Consider the following 19440-nt stretch of genomic DNA (forward strand, 5'->3'; position numbering starts at 1 on the left):
AAAAAAAAAAAAAAAAAAAAAAAATCTTTCACTCCAAACCCAATTCTCCCCAAAAGCTTTTCTCTTCTAAAACCAGGGATGAAAAGGTGTCAGAATAAAAACTGGAACCCTAGATCTCTTTTTCTTTTCTTGCCAAATTTGCGGAGCTGCTTCTAGGACTTCTCTCTCTGCCTCCATTCCTCCCCACCCACTAACACTTAATCCCCTGCAATCTGGCTTCAAACCCCACAACTCTCTTGAAACTCCAAGCTCATTAATGCCCTGCTCATGAAATCCAAAATCCATTTTCTCAGCATCAATTTTTACTCTTTTGCAACATTTGTCACCGTCAATTAGCCTATATTTCAATAAGTCCTCTTCCCCTGGCTCTAAGACCTCATCAAGTCCTGCCTGACCCCAATCTTTCATCACCTTTATAACCTCCTCCTCCTGCTGCCTCCCTTTCTGTGGGTTTCATCTCTGCCTATGCCAAACACAGGGCCCCTCAAAATTTGTAGAATGAATGAGCAAGCTCCATATCCTCTGGTCTTTCTCTCGACTCTCTCCACCAGAAATTCATCCATCATTATGGCCTCAACTACCATTTCTACGCAGATGATTACCAGAAGGGTGTATCCAAAAAATCTATATCTACCCTTGGTTTCTCCTACCCTGATCTCCAAGACAAACCTCAGATACCCATTTGCCAACATCTACTGAGCATCTCCTATTGACCTTTTCCAATATCTTTTAAAACTGAACTTATCCAAGATCTTTTGTAAAATTGTTCTGTAGTCTCTCCTAAATTGGGTATTGTGTTTTCAAAATCACCATGATTCCCCTAACATCCTAGGATAGTAACAATTTCTTCCTGCTTTGGATCCCAAAAGAGTTGTAGCTACAAGGCAGGTCTATAGCTGTCAGTTCATTTACTTGAATCCCTCTGCTCTGGTGAAGCCCCTGAGTGAACAGTGCTGCTTCTTTGTGAAGTGAGTGACCCAAGACTCAGTCTCTGTTCAGTCATGAAGAAACTGGACAAGATGTACTCCTGCATTTTCTCTTCCCATGGAATCCTTGAATAAACAAGTTGTATTTTGATAATAATCTAAATTCTATTTATAACCATGAGAACTTCACAGGGATCTTTTAAAAAGCAAAACATTCAATCTAACACAAGGCCTCTATTGCTTCTAGTACACCTATCCTACCTCACCCCATCCCCTAGTAATTCTGTGTGTTCTTTACTCTATCTCACCTGCCAAAAAGAGACCATGACACCCCCTGAAAGATCTTACTTGACCTCATATTTTAATTCTCTTTGTCTATGAATTCAACTTGCCTCAGCTGCAATGAAGACTACGAATCTATAAAATGAAGGACACTGTGTCCTTATCTCTGCAGGGTCATTATTCTATCAACCAGTACTTCATTTCTGATGATTAAATAGTTTACTTTCACTTTGCAACAAGCCCAGGCCAACTGACTGAACTGCTTCTTCCTTGAAGGAGCCAGATACCCACTACCCTCTTCCCACATGTACACCCACAGGTTTTAAGCACCACTAAAATAAGTTGCCTCATGACTTCTTCCCATCTCCGATGTTTTTAATCAGCGTTTTTCTTTCCTATGAGTCTCCCACTCAGTTCAGGCTCCATTACCCTAATTTCTAGACTTCTTTGATGGCTTTGTTCAGAGTCTCTCTGCCATCAGACTCTACCTACTCCCAAGACATTCTGAACAAGGTCATCAGATTAATACTTAGCTGTCTTGCTCCAAAACTCTAATGACTTCTTAGTGTCTACAGCACAAAGTCTAAAACTTTGGGCCTAATATTTAAGACACTTCAGAAGATTTCCCCAGAGGACACTTCCTTCTCCACACACATATCCTTCATTCTACCCTCCTAATTACCTCACTTTTTCCAAACCTCTTCTATACCTGATTCACCTGTTTTTTGTTTTTCTTTAGTAAAAGACTAGGTATATAAGAGGTCACCGTACAGGCAAGGCTTGGGCCTCCCTTTGGTTTCCACATGCCTATTTTTTTAATGTTGAAAATAAATTCTTGGCCCACAGCCCCAGGATCCCATAATTTCTTTTTCTTTTTTTTTTTTTTTTTTTTTTTTTTTTGAGTTGGAGTCTCTCTCTGTCACCCAGACTGGAGTGCACTGGAGTGCACTGGAGTGCAATGGCCGCTCCTGGCCACCGCAGCCTCGCCTGCTGGGCCCCAGCAATCCTTCCGCCTCAGCCTTCCAAATAGCTGGAACTACAGGTGCGTGCTACCACATCCGGCTAATTTTTTAATTTATTGTAGCGATGGAGTCTCTCCAAGTTGCCCAGACGGGTCTCAAACCTGCGGGCTCAGGCAATCCACTCACTTACCTCGTGGAACCTAGAGAAATAACAGTATCTTGGTACATAATCAGATATTGCCTTATATTATTAATCAATATGAGACTTTATTAAAAAGTAATGAAATTGAGCTTCACAAACCTCATTGTAAATCAATATTATTATTTCATACAACTAAACAAAAGTCAAAATTGGTGGCTGTGGGCAAGACAGAGCTTCAGACCAGCTTTATAAGGCCACAGAGTCTTTGGTTATTTGAGATCTGAATTTTAAGAATATAAACGCCTTGTGAGAGGGTGGGAGGTTATACTCTCCATTTCACTCCAGTTCCTACCACTCACCATTATTCCAAACCCCACTGCTTCTAACAGTCAAAAATACTGCATGGCCCTGAAGTCATCTGAATTTACAACACGTTTTGAGAATCACTCTTGAAACATCTCATTGCCCTAGTAAGTCTGGAAACTTCAGGCGGGCACAAGTTATATTTCATACCCCTTAGTGTGACCCCTCCCTCCTTCACAGGGTCCAGTACGATACTGAGCATACAGAAGGAGCTTAATAAATACAAGGTGAGTGGATCCTTGCAAGACTGTGGAATCAATTTTCTTAAGTGCAGGGCTGGGAGATGGCATGATCCAATGAACAAAGGATGTCATCGTGTGCCTGGGCTGAACTTCCCTTACGCAATGTCAAAAGAACTTTCACGACCAAGAGTTCCCACCACGAGTCCAGCTCTTCCAGCAATAACACCTACTGCCCACAGTCTGTTCCTGGAAGTCATCCCAGTAAAACAGGTGTGATATTTATCTCAGTTCAAAATTCCAATGTAAGTGTCAGTTCCTAGAGGAAAAGGAACAGGAAGGTTTATTTTGGGGTGTGGGAAGGGTGGAAGGGGGACTTCCTAAAAATGTTATTTACAAGCATAACATTCCAATGACAGGAAACAAGAACCAGACGCATCTCTTGTTGGCCTAAACAAGTAGTTAACCTTGTTCTAACTTCTGTCAAACGGCCTTAGTTACTCTGTCACCCTGAAACGTTCTAAGTTTATATTTTTCAAACCCTTTAAGTTGAATTATCTAGGATGCACCAGCCTCAGAGACAATCAGATGACAACCAAAGGATTGCAGAAAGTGGGTGAGAGAACATGATGTTTAGAAACAAAACAGAACAGGGTTTGGGAATTGACTCTTGACACTTGCTTTTCTAAGTCTCAGTGTCCTTAGCAAAAAACAGGGGAAAATAATGCTTTCCTCAAGTATCCACAGGGCAAGAAACTAAGAATTCAAGTTCTCATTTTGTGCCAGGCACTGATTTAATGTGCTTTAAATGTGTCCTCTATCAACAATAACAACATTATGAAGCAGATCCTATTATTATTTCCATTTTACACATAAGGACATTGAGGCACAAAGAGGTTAAATTATTCACCCAAGACACTCAGCCTGTAGATGGCAGAACTGGAATTCAAATCCAAGAGCTCTTGCTCCAGAATCCTGTCAACACCTACACCATCATGCTCACACGGAGCAATAGATGCAGCCAGCACCTGGCAAACAGCGATACTGAACAAAGGAGTGAATGAGAGCAGGGGTGTGGTGGGAGGAAGGACATAACTTTTGCCCCATCTTTTTGCTGGCTTTCTAGGGCTCCAAAAGTAGATGGTGAGGTCTGTAAAAGGATGTAGCTCTCCCAAGCCCCCAAAGCTGCCCTTGTCCTGGCCTCCCTTGTGAAAGGAGGAATGTGGGGGACAAATCACCCTCCACACCCACCAGGCTAAGCAGTGACACACCTTTGCTGGTTCAAAAGCATCCCCCCCCAACCAATCACAAACCAAAAACCCAAGGCCCACCATGCGTATCTCAACTCTCTTACATTAGTGCAAACTCTCTGACTTGGTAGGAGTCTCCCTTTCCTCTCTTCATTTAAGAGTCCTAATCCTGGTGTCTCAGTGGCCTAGCAGCTCCCAAAGCCCTTTCCTCACTATTCCTGGGGCAGGTCGTGTTAACCCTCACTGCTACCATCCAAGTCCCAGTGTCAGATAAAAATAAGTCCCTGCCTTCCCATGTGAACCTTGCACACATGCAAAGCAGACCCAGGTATACATCTGTTGCATTCTGTCTGTCCTATCAGCTGGCATGGTCTTGGAGAGGAGACAAAGCATTGTAGTCACCACAGAGTCACAGAGAGCAAATAAGCCCCAGCAAGTGATTCTTATGGCAGATAAGGAGTGTTGATATTATACCATGGGTTAAAAGTACATTTAAAAACAAAGATAAGAAAAACAAACACACAAACAAAATTTTAATATATGCACACACACTTATGGGTCTGCTAATGGATCACCCTAAAAGATGCAGCACTCCGAAGAAAAAACTTTGAACTGGAAACTCCTCACTTTACTGAAAAAGTGCCCCCAATGCAGCCATCATGCAAAGGACACATTTTCATCCAAGGAAAAGTTTAATTTGGCAAAATTCTCTAGTTCTGAAGGTGAAACTAAGCAAAGGTTCTGTTCTCTGATGAACAAAGATCCAGTGTGGAGGATGGGAGGGTGCCTGTCCAAAGGAACAGAGGGTTGCAACTCTTAATCACTCTCAGTAGAGTTCCCAGCACAAGGAAGGAAGGCGGGGGTCTCTCCAAGATCTGCAGGTCCCCAAGCAGTGCTGAGATGGGTCCTCTAAGCAGGGAAGGACAGTAGTTCCATCTGGTGGTGCTAGCAGATTCACTGGTGACAGCATGGAATAGTGGGCATGTCTTGTTCTTTGGGCTGCCTTTCAAAGAGGCCAGAGGGCTCCTTTAATGGAACTGAGTGAAGTAATGGCTATAATGAGAATGGCTGGCATTCAGGGATTAGGCTGAACTCACACATACCCAACGGGCTTCTCAAATTATACACTTAAAACCAACTCTTTTACATCAAATATGTCATTCACACCCATATTTTTAAATCTCTTTTAATATTCATGGCCTACTGGCTTCAGCTAACTTTGGTTCGGTGTGGTGACCATAGAGAAATTGCCTCACTGCACAGCAGCTTTTGTTTGGAGGACCCAGGTTCCACAAAGAAGATTTTCCCAGAAGCCTCTGCAAATCAAGACCCCAAAAAACATGCTTGTAAATTACAGCCCAGGCTTTGACAGATCTGCAACTGAGAAAGCCAAGAAAGGAATAAACTGATGTAGTATAGACAGAAATTCTTCTTATCATGTTTAATGACATAGATCGTCCCAAAATAATCCAAACCCCAATATGTCACAAAATTATTCATGCTATTATATACTCCAAAAGCAAAATTCCTCAACTGCAGTCCTGGCCCCAGTATGATTGCTCAAAACTGAAATAATTCCTTGAAAAATAAGAAGTTAAAATAAGAATAATTTAAACAATAGAGTTAGCAGATTTGAAAGTCAGGGTGAAAAAGCATAATTTAGTGAGGAAAACAAAAATGACTTTAAGAATGGGCATTTAAGATCTTATTCAATTAAGTTAAGGGATTATGCTCAAACCATTAAAAAAACTGAACACTGAATGTCATAATATATAGTTTAACAACAGCTGAAATGAGGTAACTATGACCCTCCCCTAAGAATTGTACCATAATCTTAAGATAACACAGTATTTTTATTTTTAAGAACTTCTTAGAGGTGACATCAAGATAACAAATCAGTAACTATTGTTTTAGAGACAGCAATAACCTATTAGCATATATAATTTAACCTTACTGTCTGCCTTCCTAAGGTAGAATGTTGGTTGTAACGCATGCTGAGTATCGCTTATCTGAAGTGCTTGAGACTTATCAGAAGTGTTTCAAATTTGGTTTTAGTTTTATTTTCAGATTTCTGAATATTTGCATAAACATAATGAGATATCTTGGCGATAAGATCCACGTCTAACTTGAAAAATCACTTATGATTCATACACCTCTTATACGCATAGCCTGAAGGTAATTTAATGTAATATTTTAAATAATTTTGCGCATGAAACAAAGCTTTGACTGTGTTTTAACTGCAACCTATCACATGAGGTCAGGTGTGGAATTTTTCTCTTGTGGTGTGGTGTTGGTGTTCAAAAAATTTTGGATTTTGGAGCATTTCAGATTTTCAGATTAGGGATGCTCAACTTGGATATACTTTATATGGCTGAAATTCTGAGAAGATAAATGAATTTCACTTTGTTGTTTTTGTTTTTAGAGCTTCTTTTTTGTTTTGATTTTAATTTCATTTTCCTAATTTATCTAATGAACCAATTCCCAGGAGCAGAAGTTAAAAAAACAAACAAACAAAAAACCTGACTTGCAATGAATCTTGTAAAAGCTAAAAGAGTTTTAGGACATTGTCTTTTTTGGAGCTGGGGGTCTCACTCTGTCACCCAAGCTGGAGTGTAATGGCATGATCACGACTCACTGCAGCCTTGACCTCCTGGGCCCAGGTGATCCTCTTGCCTCTACTTCCCAAGTAGCAGCTATTATTAAGGCCACCACGACCAGCTAATCTTTGAATTTTTTGTAGAGACAATGTCACGCTATGTGTCTCAGGCTGGTCTTGAACTCCTGGGCTCAAGTAATCCTCATACCTGGAACTTCCAAAGAGCTGGGATTAGAGGTGTGAGTCACTATACCTGGCCTAGGGTATCATCTTAGTCCATTTGCGCTGCTACAACAAAATATCATACACTGGGCAGCTTATAAACAACAGAAATTTATTTCTCACAGTTGTAGAGGCTGGGAAGTCCAAGGTCAAGATGGAGGCGGATTTGAATCTGGTAAGGGCCCTCCTCTTGGTTCACAAATAGTACCTTCTCACTGTGTCCTCTCATGGTGAAAGGCACAAACAAGCTCCCTTGAGTCTATTGTGTAGGGTACTGACTCCATTCATGATGGGTCTGCCCTCACAACCTAATCACTTCTAATACCAAAAGGCTCCTAATACCATTACCATGGGGGTTAGGATTTCAACATATAAATTTTGAGGGGACAGAAACACTCAGACCATAGCAGGTATGGTAGAAGAAAATGCTAAGGTTATAGTATGAGAGAAGTGCAGGTAGTTCCATTTTCATACTCCCTCTTCTCTGTATCTGTGTCCATGAAGACAAATGTGCCTCTAGTCCCCTTTCTCTTTCTGTTCTCTCGTACTGGGTAAGCATTTCATAAAGGCACACTACTCATTTAAACTATGATTTTGGCAGTCATATCTGTAGAACCTACTTGCTTAAAAAGGTTCTTCTTTTAGAGAAATGTTTGAGAAAGGTTTTGTTCCTCATATAAATTTATAAAAAACTGCTGGAGCAAAGGAGAGGTAGTAGTTTAAACTACACTCCAAACATACTAGTCTCCTCTTACAAATGTGTCATATAAATTTAACCTTTAAAATGGTATCTGCATTCTTCAGATGTAATGCTCTCTTTTCCTAGGTTTTTAGTGGACTTCATGTAAAGCAAGTCTAACACTAAAAAAATCAAACAAGCCGGGCTCAGTGACTCAGCCTGTAATCCCAGCACTTTGGGAGGCTAAGGTGAGAGGATTGCCTGAGCCCACGGGTTTGAGACCCGCCTGGGCAACCTGGCGAGACCTCATCTCTACAATAAATCAAAAAATTAGCCGGGCATAGCAGCGCGCGCCTGTAATTCCAGCTACTTGGAAAGCCAAGGCGGAAGGATTGCCGGAGCCCAGCAGGTCGAGGCTGCGGTGGCCGGGAGCAGCCACTGCACTCCAGTCTGGGTGACAGAGTGAGACTCCAACTCAAAATAAATAAATAAATAAATAATCAAACAACAACAAAAATAGATCTACCAAAAAGAAACAGGTCGACAATCTTTCCTGGAGGATTAATCAGATTATTTCTCTAACGACTTCCTCTAACTCATATGAAATTTAAGTTGAAAGAGACAGAGAGAAAGGGAAGGGAGGAGGAAGAGAGGGAAAGAGGGATCAGGAGGAGGAAGGGCAGAAGGAAGGGAGGAAAAAAGAACTTTATCCACAGTCAAAAATGAAGAGCACCTGAAGAGGCATCCTGACATTTTCAGTTAGGATTCTAAGGAGTACTTTCAAAATGGAAACTATTGTGCTTTTCTATTTCATGTTCAAAACAAACATACAAACAAACTAAAACACAGATTTTCCAGCTTGACAAGAAAATGTGAGTCCCAAACAGCAAACACTTTAATCAACAACTCTTACCTGGGCACAGAAGGCTGAGTACAGGTTTGATTTAAAGGGGATTAAGACACCAATCTCAATACAAATAACAAAAGCCATTGTTCACTTCTCTAAGGATGTGTCCTTTGTCTCAATGAGTAAGCTCCTCATGATCTTCCTTCAGCTTTCATTCATTTTCTCCTGTAAAATTTGAAACATCACATACTACATGTGGCAACAAATGAACAATCCACACAACCAAGGAGAAAAGGATGATTTCATACTATCCTAGTCTTGGCATATAACTCTGCCTTGGGATCACTTGGTCTCCGAGCCTTTTCCCTGAGATTCCCAATGCAGATTAAGGCAATGAGCATCCTTGTATCCTTGAGCAAGTTACTTGACCTCTTTGTATAATAGAATGATGATACTCAGAGTACCAGCCTCCTAGCAATATCATGAAAAGTTAGTACAGTCTTTGGCACATAGTAAAAGTGCTAAAAACTGCTAGGTGTTATTGAATTGAACTGTTAAATATGTTCCAATCAATTTTATTCTATAGAATAATTTCTTTCTTTTTTTTTTTTTTTTAGCATGGAGGGGGTCAGTATAGGGTTGGCAGGGAGTGTTCCAAATTTCCCATCCTGAAACTTGCAACCTACTGCAGAGATTCTCAATCCTAAATGTGCAACAGAATCCCATGAATAACTTTTTATAGATATACCAATGCTAGACACTACCTGTAGAGATTCCAGCTAAGTTGGCTTAAAGTATGGCCTGGATATCAATAATTTTAAAGCTCCAAGTGATTCTAATGCCCACTGAGGATTAGATGCTGACCCAGAAATTTGCCTTGTGATTTGGGTGCATAGTCACTGCCCACGTAGTCTGTTGGACTCTGACAAAACCAGAAGCTCCTGGGATGCAAGGAGGTACATCATTACCTATTGCATCAATGCTCACAAGACACCAAATAACAAATTCTTCAGAAGGTGGTATGACCAAATCAGAGAGGGAGGGTGCCAAATAGTGAAGCTGGAATGTGTAGGCTGGTTTGCTTTCAGCTTTCGACGTAATGGAGATGAGGGGGCCATCATGAAAAAAAGTAAACTGGCTCCTGCCCAGTGCAGAGAGGCGAGCTTAGAAGCCATACCAGACACCGTCTTAAGGGCCGGAGGTCTCATGAGCTATGACAAGATCAGAAACCAGCATGTCAATTAATTTTTACCCTTTATTTGTTTCTTTCCTTTTTGCTGTTCTTTAATTTAGAAACAATTTGGGGCTACAATTCTTGTCTATGTCTGAGGAAATCCAGGCCTAAGTTCCTTGGCAACCCTCCAGTTGAGGGCATTACAAGGGGACTAACTCCTGCTGAAGGCCAGGCACATGGTAGAACCTAGGATCACAGGGAGGTGCTCACAGGGATAGAGAATTCAGTGGGCCAGAGTTGGTGCAGCTTGGTCAGTGCCCTCCACCCTTCACAGAAGGCAGAGGGCCTGAGGGACCAGAGGTTTCACAGCAGTGGCCTTGCCTTGACAACCCATCATTGAAAGTCGAACCTCAGTCGGAGTGTACCAAACAAGGGCCAATAGCTCACACACTTTATAAGGGCAGACGTCACAGCCATCATGCCTTCCAAGAGAACTAGGGATAATCTGCGGGATTGTTTGTTTTTGTGGGGTTCATTGTGTTTTGGAGTGTTTTGTGATAAAATTCACCAATTTTTTTTTTAAAGAAGGATTTATTGAGAGGACAGAAAAATTCCCACAGTGGGAGGGGACCCGAGGGTGTTGCCCAAATTCACCATTTTTTTTTTTTTTTCAGTTGGAGTCTCACTCGGTCGCCCAGATTGGAGTGCAGTGGCCGCTCCCGGCCACCGCAGCCTCAACCTGCTGGGCTCTGGTGATCCTTCCGCCTCAGCCTTCTGAGTAGCCGGCATTACAGGCATGCGCTACCACGCCCGGCTGATTTTTTGATTTATTGTAGAGATGAGGTCTCGCTGCCCAGGCGGGTCTCGAACCCGCGGGCTCAGGCAATCCACTCACCTCAGCCTCCCAAAGGCACGGGATTACAGGCTGAGCCACCGAGCCTGGCTAAATTCACCATTTTTAAGTGTACAAATAAATAATCTGTTTTATGCCCAAAGTGCCAAGACTCAAAACATCCAGAATATGGAGAAATAGATGTATTCCAACCCCTTCTACACTACATTTCTTCTACACATTCTCTGCCTCTACCTGGCTAGACAATTGAACTTGTGATTTGGGGCTCAAGAATTCCTAATCTCTTTGTGGTAAGAACCGACTTTCTTGTCTCCCTGGGAAGCTTAGAGAGGGAAAGGTGATCGGGAGTGAAATTGCTGATGTAAAGAAGGGAAGGGACAGGAATGGTTGCTGCAATTAAGAGAGAAAAGCAGGGACTGGGATGTGCAGTGGGAAGCCCTGGGTCATGTGCCAAACACTTCCTCTCTCAGATGTCTTCCCAACCCATAATGGCCCTAGCTGTCCTGTTTTATCTACTAGACCTTGCTCATTTGCATCTTTCCTAGATTCACTGGGATGGTTACTCAGCATCTTTCTAAGAAATGCCCTGTTGCTTAAGACTGGCCAGAGTTGCCTGGGCTTTTTAAAAAATAACCACAAGTACCTTTACTAACAGCCCTCCAGGATCCCTGCCTCACCAGAAATCCATGACTCAAAAAGTGGGCCCAGGGAGGATGGTATGGAGAGCTTCCAGGGAAGGCCTATGAGAAGATTCCAAACAACTGGGTGGGAACTCCTGTTACTTAGGAAAACTATTTTCCAGACAGAATTTACATGTTTTTCTTATCTTTTCTCTGTCCCCTCACATCAGTGTCCACATATTGGCTGGCTCGGGACATTATGTAACTTGATGTTACTTACCCATGTTGAAATTCAACACAATTTGGCATTTGGTAATTATGTGGACTAAGGTCTGTATAACCACCTAATAAATGGCTGGATGATTATTTTGGCAACCGGAGATTAAGTGGCCCAGATCCATCCTTTAATCTATCAAGCAGAACGTTCTAAGGTAGAAGGCTGCAGAATGGGAATTACTGAGCTGTCCTGCACATTCCTCTGTGCTGAAGGCAGACAGCTCTGGCCAGCCCTGGGGCAAGGTCACTTGTGCCCTAACATAAAAATGACCCTCAAATCAGACTTTCAGGAGCCTGACTGCAATGAAAACTTAGCAGGTCAGCCCACACTCCTTTATTGTTTAGAAAGACTCCTAATTGGCCAGGTTGGTGGCTCAGCCAGTCATCCCAGCACTTTGGGAGGCCGAGGTGAGTGGATTGCCTGAGCCCGCAGGTTCAAGACCAGCCCGGACAACTTGGCAACACCTCGTCTCTACTATAAGTCAAAAAATTAGCCAGGCACAGTAGCACACACCTGTAGTTCTGGCTACTTGGAAGGCTGAGGTGGAAGGATCGCTGGAGCCCAGCGGGTCAACACTGGAGTGGCCGTGAGCATGCCACGGCACTCCAGCCTGGGCGACAGAGTGGGTCTCCAATTCAAAATTAAAAAAAGACTACTAATTATTTTGAAGTTGCTGGCATGTGGACTAAACATTGCAACACTATAGGATCCTAGTGGGACACGTTCAAGGGCAGCATCCACAAACTCTGCTCAAGTTCCTAAGGGCTCTCCCTTACACACCTACCCTGGCTTTCTCCCCAGGGTTCTCCTATTGCACATTCTTGCTTTGGAAAGGCATCAGAATGCAATGGTTAAGAGCATGGTCTCTGGAGCCAGGTTCGCACTCTCAGCTCCACCATTCACTAGCCATGTCAAAGTACCTCACCTCTGTGTGCCTCAGTTTCTCTATCTGTAAAATGGAGCAAATGATAACACATCTCATAGGGTTGTTGTGAGAATTGAATATTAACTCATTTAATACCTGCAAAGTATTTGAACCAGTGCTTGGCACTTAGGAAGCTTATAATAAGAAAGAGCTATTAGTATTCTAGACCTGGGTTAGGAAGGGAATGGAAGAACACCTGAGGAATGATGATACTCCACACTATGGCTAACTACTTGCCACACACCTGAACTCTAGAGTTGCCTTGTTACTGCATTCGATATTCACTTATACAAACTCTTTACTGAGCATCAACCATGGTGGAGGCTCAAGTGACTCAAGGACAGCAGCGGGGCTGGTGGGAACTCAGGTTTCTTATTCAGGGCACACACCTCGTATGTGTGTTTGAAAAGTTAAATGTGACTCCATTGTATTACACTAAATGCAGGGTATACAGTGGTGAGCAACAGAGATAGATTCCCTGATCTTATGAAGGTTTCATTCTCATAGAAGAGACAGATTTTGAACAATCAACCTAAATACAAATAAAATAATAAATTGTGAGCTTCTGGGTAGCTGAACACATGGAGGCTGGAGGGTGGCATGCCCAGGGAGGGGATGGAAGTTCTACCCTTCTCCCATATTGTACCCTATGCTTCTCTTCATGTGTGCTTTGCAATATCCTTTATAATAAATCAGTAAATGTAAATATGTATAAATAAATAAAATACATTGTTCCATAATTTACGAAAGAAAGAAAAAGTGCAGGGTGCTAAAGGGTATAACATCAGAGGAGGGAGTGTCAAGGAAAGTCATGAGACCTGAAGGACAAATAGAAGTTATCCAGGTCAGAAGTGTTCCAGAAGGAAAAAGCAACATGTGTAAAGGTCCCGAGACAGGAAAGAGCTTGTGTTCACAGAGCTGAAAGAAGCCCAGAGGGTCCATTAGATAAAGATGAGGTCGGGGGGAGGGGTAGAAGAGGAGGCAAGAAAGCTGGCAGACATAGGGACTATCACTATATGGAGTGAAGGAAGAACGCGGTTCTCGGATCTCCTCCAAGTCTCCTGTCCACCACACTTTCTAGTTACTTTGGATTGACAGCAGAAAACTGAAATTCTTCTAGCAAAGGAAGATAAGTGTGGTGGACAGGAGTCTATTTACTTACATACAACAGCAGCTTAAAAATATCTCTGTTCATGCAGTGGATATTTCTTCAGAGAGTAGCTTGGTCTTTCAAGGATATAATTTACTTCAGAGGTAGAATCTTTCTATCACACACAGACACACAAAATCCAGCACTTACATTATCTATAATGTAACTGACATTGATGATACCTAGATGTGCAGTTTTGTGTGTAAGAGGTCTATGTATCCCATTTATGCCATATATGGGGTTCACTGTGTGTGTGTGTGTGTGTGTGCGTGTGTGTGTGTGCGTGTGTGTATTCCTTCCTTCCTTTTTCTTTCATTCTTCCTTCTCTTTAAAAAAAAAAAAATATATATATATATATATATATATATATATATTTTGAAGAGATTTTTTTACTTGAAAATGTTGGAAATTAAAGAAAAGTCAGTGACTCTGCAGAAGGAAAGGAAAGTAATTCACTACCCCCTTGGCTAGGGTAATCAACATTTCATTTGTCATCCTATCACGCTAGTACATACCAGTATTTAATAAGTCAAGACAATGAATTCAACTATGTGGTATGGCTAAATTCAGCCACTGGGGGCACTGTTAACCTTTGATTTGGATTTTTTTTTTTGAAATGGCGACACTTGCCTCTATCTATGTCTGTGGCAGATACAAAGTTCTGGGTATATCCGCCAATGGATAAGAAACAATCCCCACACCCCCATAAAAACAAACAGATGAGACCACTTTATTAAATCTTATTCTGTGTTGTGGTGTTAACACAGATCACACATACAACTGTATTCTTTCCTGGATTGGGATTCCGGTGGGTAGGGGAAGGGAACGCCCTGAGGGGCCAGTTAGAATGTCTTCTCTCAGTCTTGTGGAAGGATCCTGCTGCAGGACCTCTGCTTGATGAATGCTGTGCAAGAAATTCACTGCTAGCCATCTCTCAGATCTAAGCTCCACTGTCTCTTCCTCCAGGATCCTGACCTGACTCCCAACCAAGTCAAATACCCACTACAGTACACTCTCAGGATACCAGGAGAGTACTCCTTGGCAAGCGTCACAATTTTACATTTATTTCTGTGGTTATTTGATTAATGTCTGTCTCCCCCACTAGACTTTAAGCCCCAGTTCCCATAGTATTCTGTTAGGGAAGATCTAGTTATATCAGAAACCCTGACCTTATTTCGGTGCTGCTGAGCTCTATGGGATGTCAGAAGACTGCATACTCTTTCATGAATTGTCTTCCACGTAGACTGAGAACTAGGATGGAACCTGCTCAACAGATTAAAAGGGGTGGAGTATTATGCAACTACTAAAAAGGACACAAATAAAGTATATAACGAAATGGATCAATACTTAAAACTTAATCATAAGAAAAAAACAGCAACATGCAAAATGATAAACATAGTGTGATTTCAATGTCTCTATAAAGGATGCACACAGGAAAAGTATAGGGGAATAAAACCCACTAGGATGTTAAGAATGGTTTGGGTCTGTGTGTATGGCTATGAGTGATTATTTTCTTCTCTGTACTTTCCTGTGCTTTTCACCTATTTCTACCATGAACAAATCCTACTTTTACATTAAAATTTTTAATTAAAATTTTTGAATATAAAATTTAATCCTGGTTGTTTTCTACCAAAAAGATTTTATTTTATGCCTCATTTACTTTAGGCCACTCAGACTCCAAACTTAACCCCAGCTTTGATTGTCTTTTTCAGCTCCTCAAACATGGAGCCGTTTCTACCTCCCACAGGCACTCGCCAATGCTGCTCTCTCTTCCACCCAAACCCCATCCCTACTCTTATTAACTCCTGCTCACTCTTTAGAGCTAAGTCCTATTGTTGCATTCTCAGGAAAGTCCTTCTGTAGAGGAGGTCAGTTTCCCTATTACACACTTGGAGTTTCCTTTACCCACACCTCATTCATGCCATTGCTGCCAATGGACATTTTGCTATTGTTTGGTTAATGTCTGTCTTTCCTCTGAGACTGAAATGAGGACTTACATTCTTTGGTTAATAGCTCATGCCAGGGCCTAGTATGTACTGAATACTATAATAAGTACTGAGTAAATATTTATTGAGTGATTGAATTCATTCACTCATTCATTCACTTATTCATATTTGGAAGGGGAATGGGTACCAAAAGTCCTAAAGTCTGAGGTATAACTAAACTAAGTGTACATAGCAATTGGATAATGAAAAGCATAGGCATTGTTTCCTAAAAACACCTAAAGTTTTTTAGCCATTTGGATAAAATAATCTTCTTTGATTAATGTATGATAAACATTGGACATGACAGGTACATTTGGAAATATAGCTGTTACTATGGCTATCACACTAATAAACCCCTTGTGAGGTTTCCTTCTGCTTGGTTACAGCCCATATCCAGGGCTGCCATCCCAGCTCTCACTGTGACAAGCATGTACCACTGGTTTCTAGAGACACAAGACCAAGGATATGAATGAATCTACACAAATCCATGATCAGCCCGGGAAAACAATTCACAGCAAATAAGAGCACTGCTTAAAGCACTGCCATGTTTAAGAAAAAAACCACACAGATCATTTCTATACTTTAAAAATTTTTAAGAGGAAGGAATATTTTGAAACTATAAATAAAACTAGCATTTAAAAATAGCTACCAGGAGGATACTGTAAATGTTTTCATCATAGATCTTGAGTAACTGATACCAAAGCAACTCTTACATTTGTTACATACAGTCTACTCTACATTTGAAGATCTCTGAGAATGATGAGTCAACAGATGGGAGCAGTGCTGCATCTTTAACACAGTCTTTTCCGTGGGATCCACCTTCTCCTTGCACAGTGTGAAGAGGGAGGATGTGTGTTGAAGGGACTCGACGCTTTCAGCTGGTGGACATAGGGAACAGGTCTGAGAGTGTTCACCCTGTTAGTTAAACGGCTTTCCATGTCTTCCATGAAACCCTTGAGCTGACTCTCACTCAAAAATTGTCTCCCAAAAATTGTCATCCCTGCAACTTTGGCCCTTACTGACTTCAGCATTAAGCTAGTGGAAACTCAAAAGGTGTTCTCATGTGCCCTTGTGATCTGGGCACAGAGAGACTGGTTCTGATGATGCTGATGTGAAAAGAACATCAAGTGAGGTGGGCACAAAGTACTGGTAACCCCTGATGTCCCAGGAGCCTGCCTTTGTGATCACTCTAAAGTCAAAAGGCGATGGATTCATCTCCAAGAACAGGAAGGAAGGACATAGCTTTCATTTAAAACAGCTGTCTTGAGGAACCATTACTAAACAATTAAAAGTCAATAGATGAGGGCACAGATGCTGAGAAAAGGGAACACATACATTATTGGTGGGAGTGTAAATTAGTACAACCTCTATGGAATTCAGTATGGGTATTTCTCAAAGAACTAAAAGTAGATCTACCATTTGATCCAGCAATCCCACAACTAGGTATCTATTCAAAGAACAAAGGTCATTATATTAAAAAAGATACCAGCACTATTATGTTCATTGCAGCACAATTCACAATTGTAAAGATGAGGAACCAACCTAAGTGCTTATCAACTTATCAGTGTATAATGAAGACGTGGTATATAAACACTAGGGAATACTACTGAGCTATCAAAAAGAATGAAATAATGTCGTTTGCAGCAGCTTGTATGGAATTAGAGAATATCATCCTAAGTGAACTAACACCAAACACTGCATGTTCTCACTAATAAGTGGAAGCTAAACTAAGAGTCTGCAAAGGCATAGAGAATGATAGAATGGACATTGGAGGCTCAAAAGGGAGAGGGGAGAAAAGGGTGGAGGGACAAAAAATCACCTATAGGGTACAATATGCACAGGTGGGGTTGGTGGGGACACTTAAAGCCCAGACATCTTCATCACTATATAATGCAACCATGTAACCAAAAACTGTTTGTACCTCCTAAATCTATTGAAATAAAGAAAAAATATAGTAAATGGGAAAACAAAACTACTGTCTTAAAAATATTACCCTTGGGACAACTTCTCTAGAGTTAAGGTGACCAACTGTCTTGGTTTACCTGGGACTTGGGTGTATCCCAGGATGCAGGACTTTTGGGACTAAAACAAGGACAGTCATGGGCAAACTGGATACTTTTCTGTGATCATGTTAGTCTTTGTCATTCGATCATGGCCTTATTTACAAACTCATAGTCCATTTAGGTCTAAAGTTATCAGTTTAGAGTGACTTTGGATACAGAATTTGCTGCCTCATCAGAGATGGCTGATAAAACTCTGGTCTGCGGTCAGACTTGTTTACCTAAAATCATTTGTGCCAACCCCTGTGATTAATATCGCAAAGTTCCTCACACCTTCCAAGCAGAACCCAAACTCCTTAGTTTGGCCTCCATGGTCCCCCTCAGACCTTTAAGCCGTGGCACTCACTTTCTTCCAAACTCAAGTAACTGCTAGAGGATGGCAGTGCCCCTGCCTCTCACCTTTCAGCCCTCAGTGCCATGAACTCCATAATAATCCAATACTCCCACCTCAAGGCCCACATGAAAACCTCACGTCACCACAAAACATTCTAGAGGTGCCATCCTCCTCCTTTATACTCTAGTGGTATTTGTTCAGTACTATTCACACAAATCTGCTTGTAAAAAGCTCTTTGCGAACTTTTTTTTAACATCCTCTTCTATCTTGCAACTTTTCAGAGATCAGAAGAAATGGTCTTAAATGTTAGTGTGTTCATTCCAAGCCTAGCAGATTGAATATCAATCTTGTTTTCCCTCTCACACACCCTTTTAACCAGAGATTCCACACACTCCCCTCCCACCCCACGCTCAATTCCAAACCCAGTTGATTTTGACTCAATACACATGAGGCAATTCCTACATTGGCCAGAGCTGAGAATCACTGTAATGCTACACAAAGACACTTGGGAAAGGCTGGCTAGATGAATGCACAAACCACCCAACAAATTTATTTTAAGAGAAATAAGGTCTTCCCAGATCTCCCTTCTGATGGAATTATCTCCTGCTTTCTTTCCCCTGCATTTGGATTATATTCCTGTTAAGTACATGCACAGTCTCTTATATTTAGTGACATGAGGTGTATCTGCCTTGCTAGTGTGTGAGCCACTAGAAAACAGAGATGTATCCTGATCATGTACACTGCACTTAATAGTTGCCCAATAACTGCATGCTAAATCCAGTCTCCCAGGAAAGTCTGCTGTACTGATTATAAGGAGCATCAAAGATGTATACAGACACAGCACATGGACAAAAGCCATGGGCTCTCCCCAGTTCTGGCAACTTAGAAGCACTTTGTGACTGTAAGAAGATGGATCTTTGGCCATCATGCCCATTTTAAAGATGAGGAAACAAGCAATCCACTTGCTGGCAATATACCCAGAGGAACTCAAATCATTCTACAAAAAAATTCTACTCAGATTATTCTACCTGCACACTCATGTTTATTGCAGCACTATTCACAATAGCACAAACATGGAACCAACTGTGCTACCCATCGAAACTGGACTGGATTAAAAAAAAGTAGTATATTTACACAATGGAATATTACACAGCCATAAAGAAGGACAAACATATAGACTTCGCAGCAACTTGGATGGATTTAGAGTCTATCATACTTAGTGATCTGTCACAGAAACAAAGAACAGAGTACCACATGTTCTCACTCATAAGCAGACCCTGAACATTTACTATAAAACTATAAGAAAGGGATTGGCAGTAGCAGGATATTGCCGGGGTAGGGGCTAGGGGGAGGCATAATATCAATAAGGGTACCTGATCTCAAAGCAGGCAAAGTGGGGACCAAAGGGAGGCCTAAACTTTACCTGTATGATGTCCATTTGTATACCTAATCCTGAATTGTACCCCACATCTTTAAAATAAAATATAAAGCCGGGCTCAGTGGCTCAGCCTGTAATCCCAGCGCTTTGGGAGGCTGTGGTGAGTGGATTGCCTAAGTCCGCAGGTTCGAGATCCGCCCGGGCAACTTGGCGAGAACTCATCTCTACAATAAATC

General features: G+C 41.6%; 1 protein-coding gene across 2 annotated transcripts in view; it reads right to left on the reverse strand.

Moving 5' to 3' along the window:
* Positions 1-8472: 8472 nt before the first annotated feature.
* SPATA6L (spermatogenesis associated 6 like) overlaps positions 8473-19440 on the reverse strand; it is a 53039-nt gene continuing 42071 nt past the window's right edge. For both annotated transcript variants that reach the window (XM_021714862.1, XM_008063089.2), the window contains 3 exons: positions 14617-14710; positions 13473-13562; positions 8473-8673 (listed from right to left, as the gene is read on the reverse strand). In XM_021714862.1, coding sequence (XP_021570537.1) covers positions 13473-13562; positions 14617-14710 — 184 coding nt within the window. In that variant the 3' untranslated portion in view covers positions 8473-8673. The remainder of the gene's footprint in view (positions 8674-13472; positions 13563-14616; positions 14711-19440) is intronic.

Source organism: Carlito syrichta, unplaced genomic scaffold (assembly GCF_000164805.1).
Source record: "Carlito syrichta isolate Samal-C Ts95f unplaced genomic scaffold, Tarsius_syrichta-2.0.1 Scaffold98135, whole genome shotgun sequence".
Classification (NCBI taxonomy): domain Eukaryota; kingdom Metazoa; phylum Chordata; class Mammalia; order Primates; family Tarsiidae; genus Carlito; species Carlito syrichta.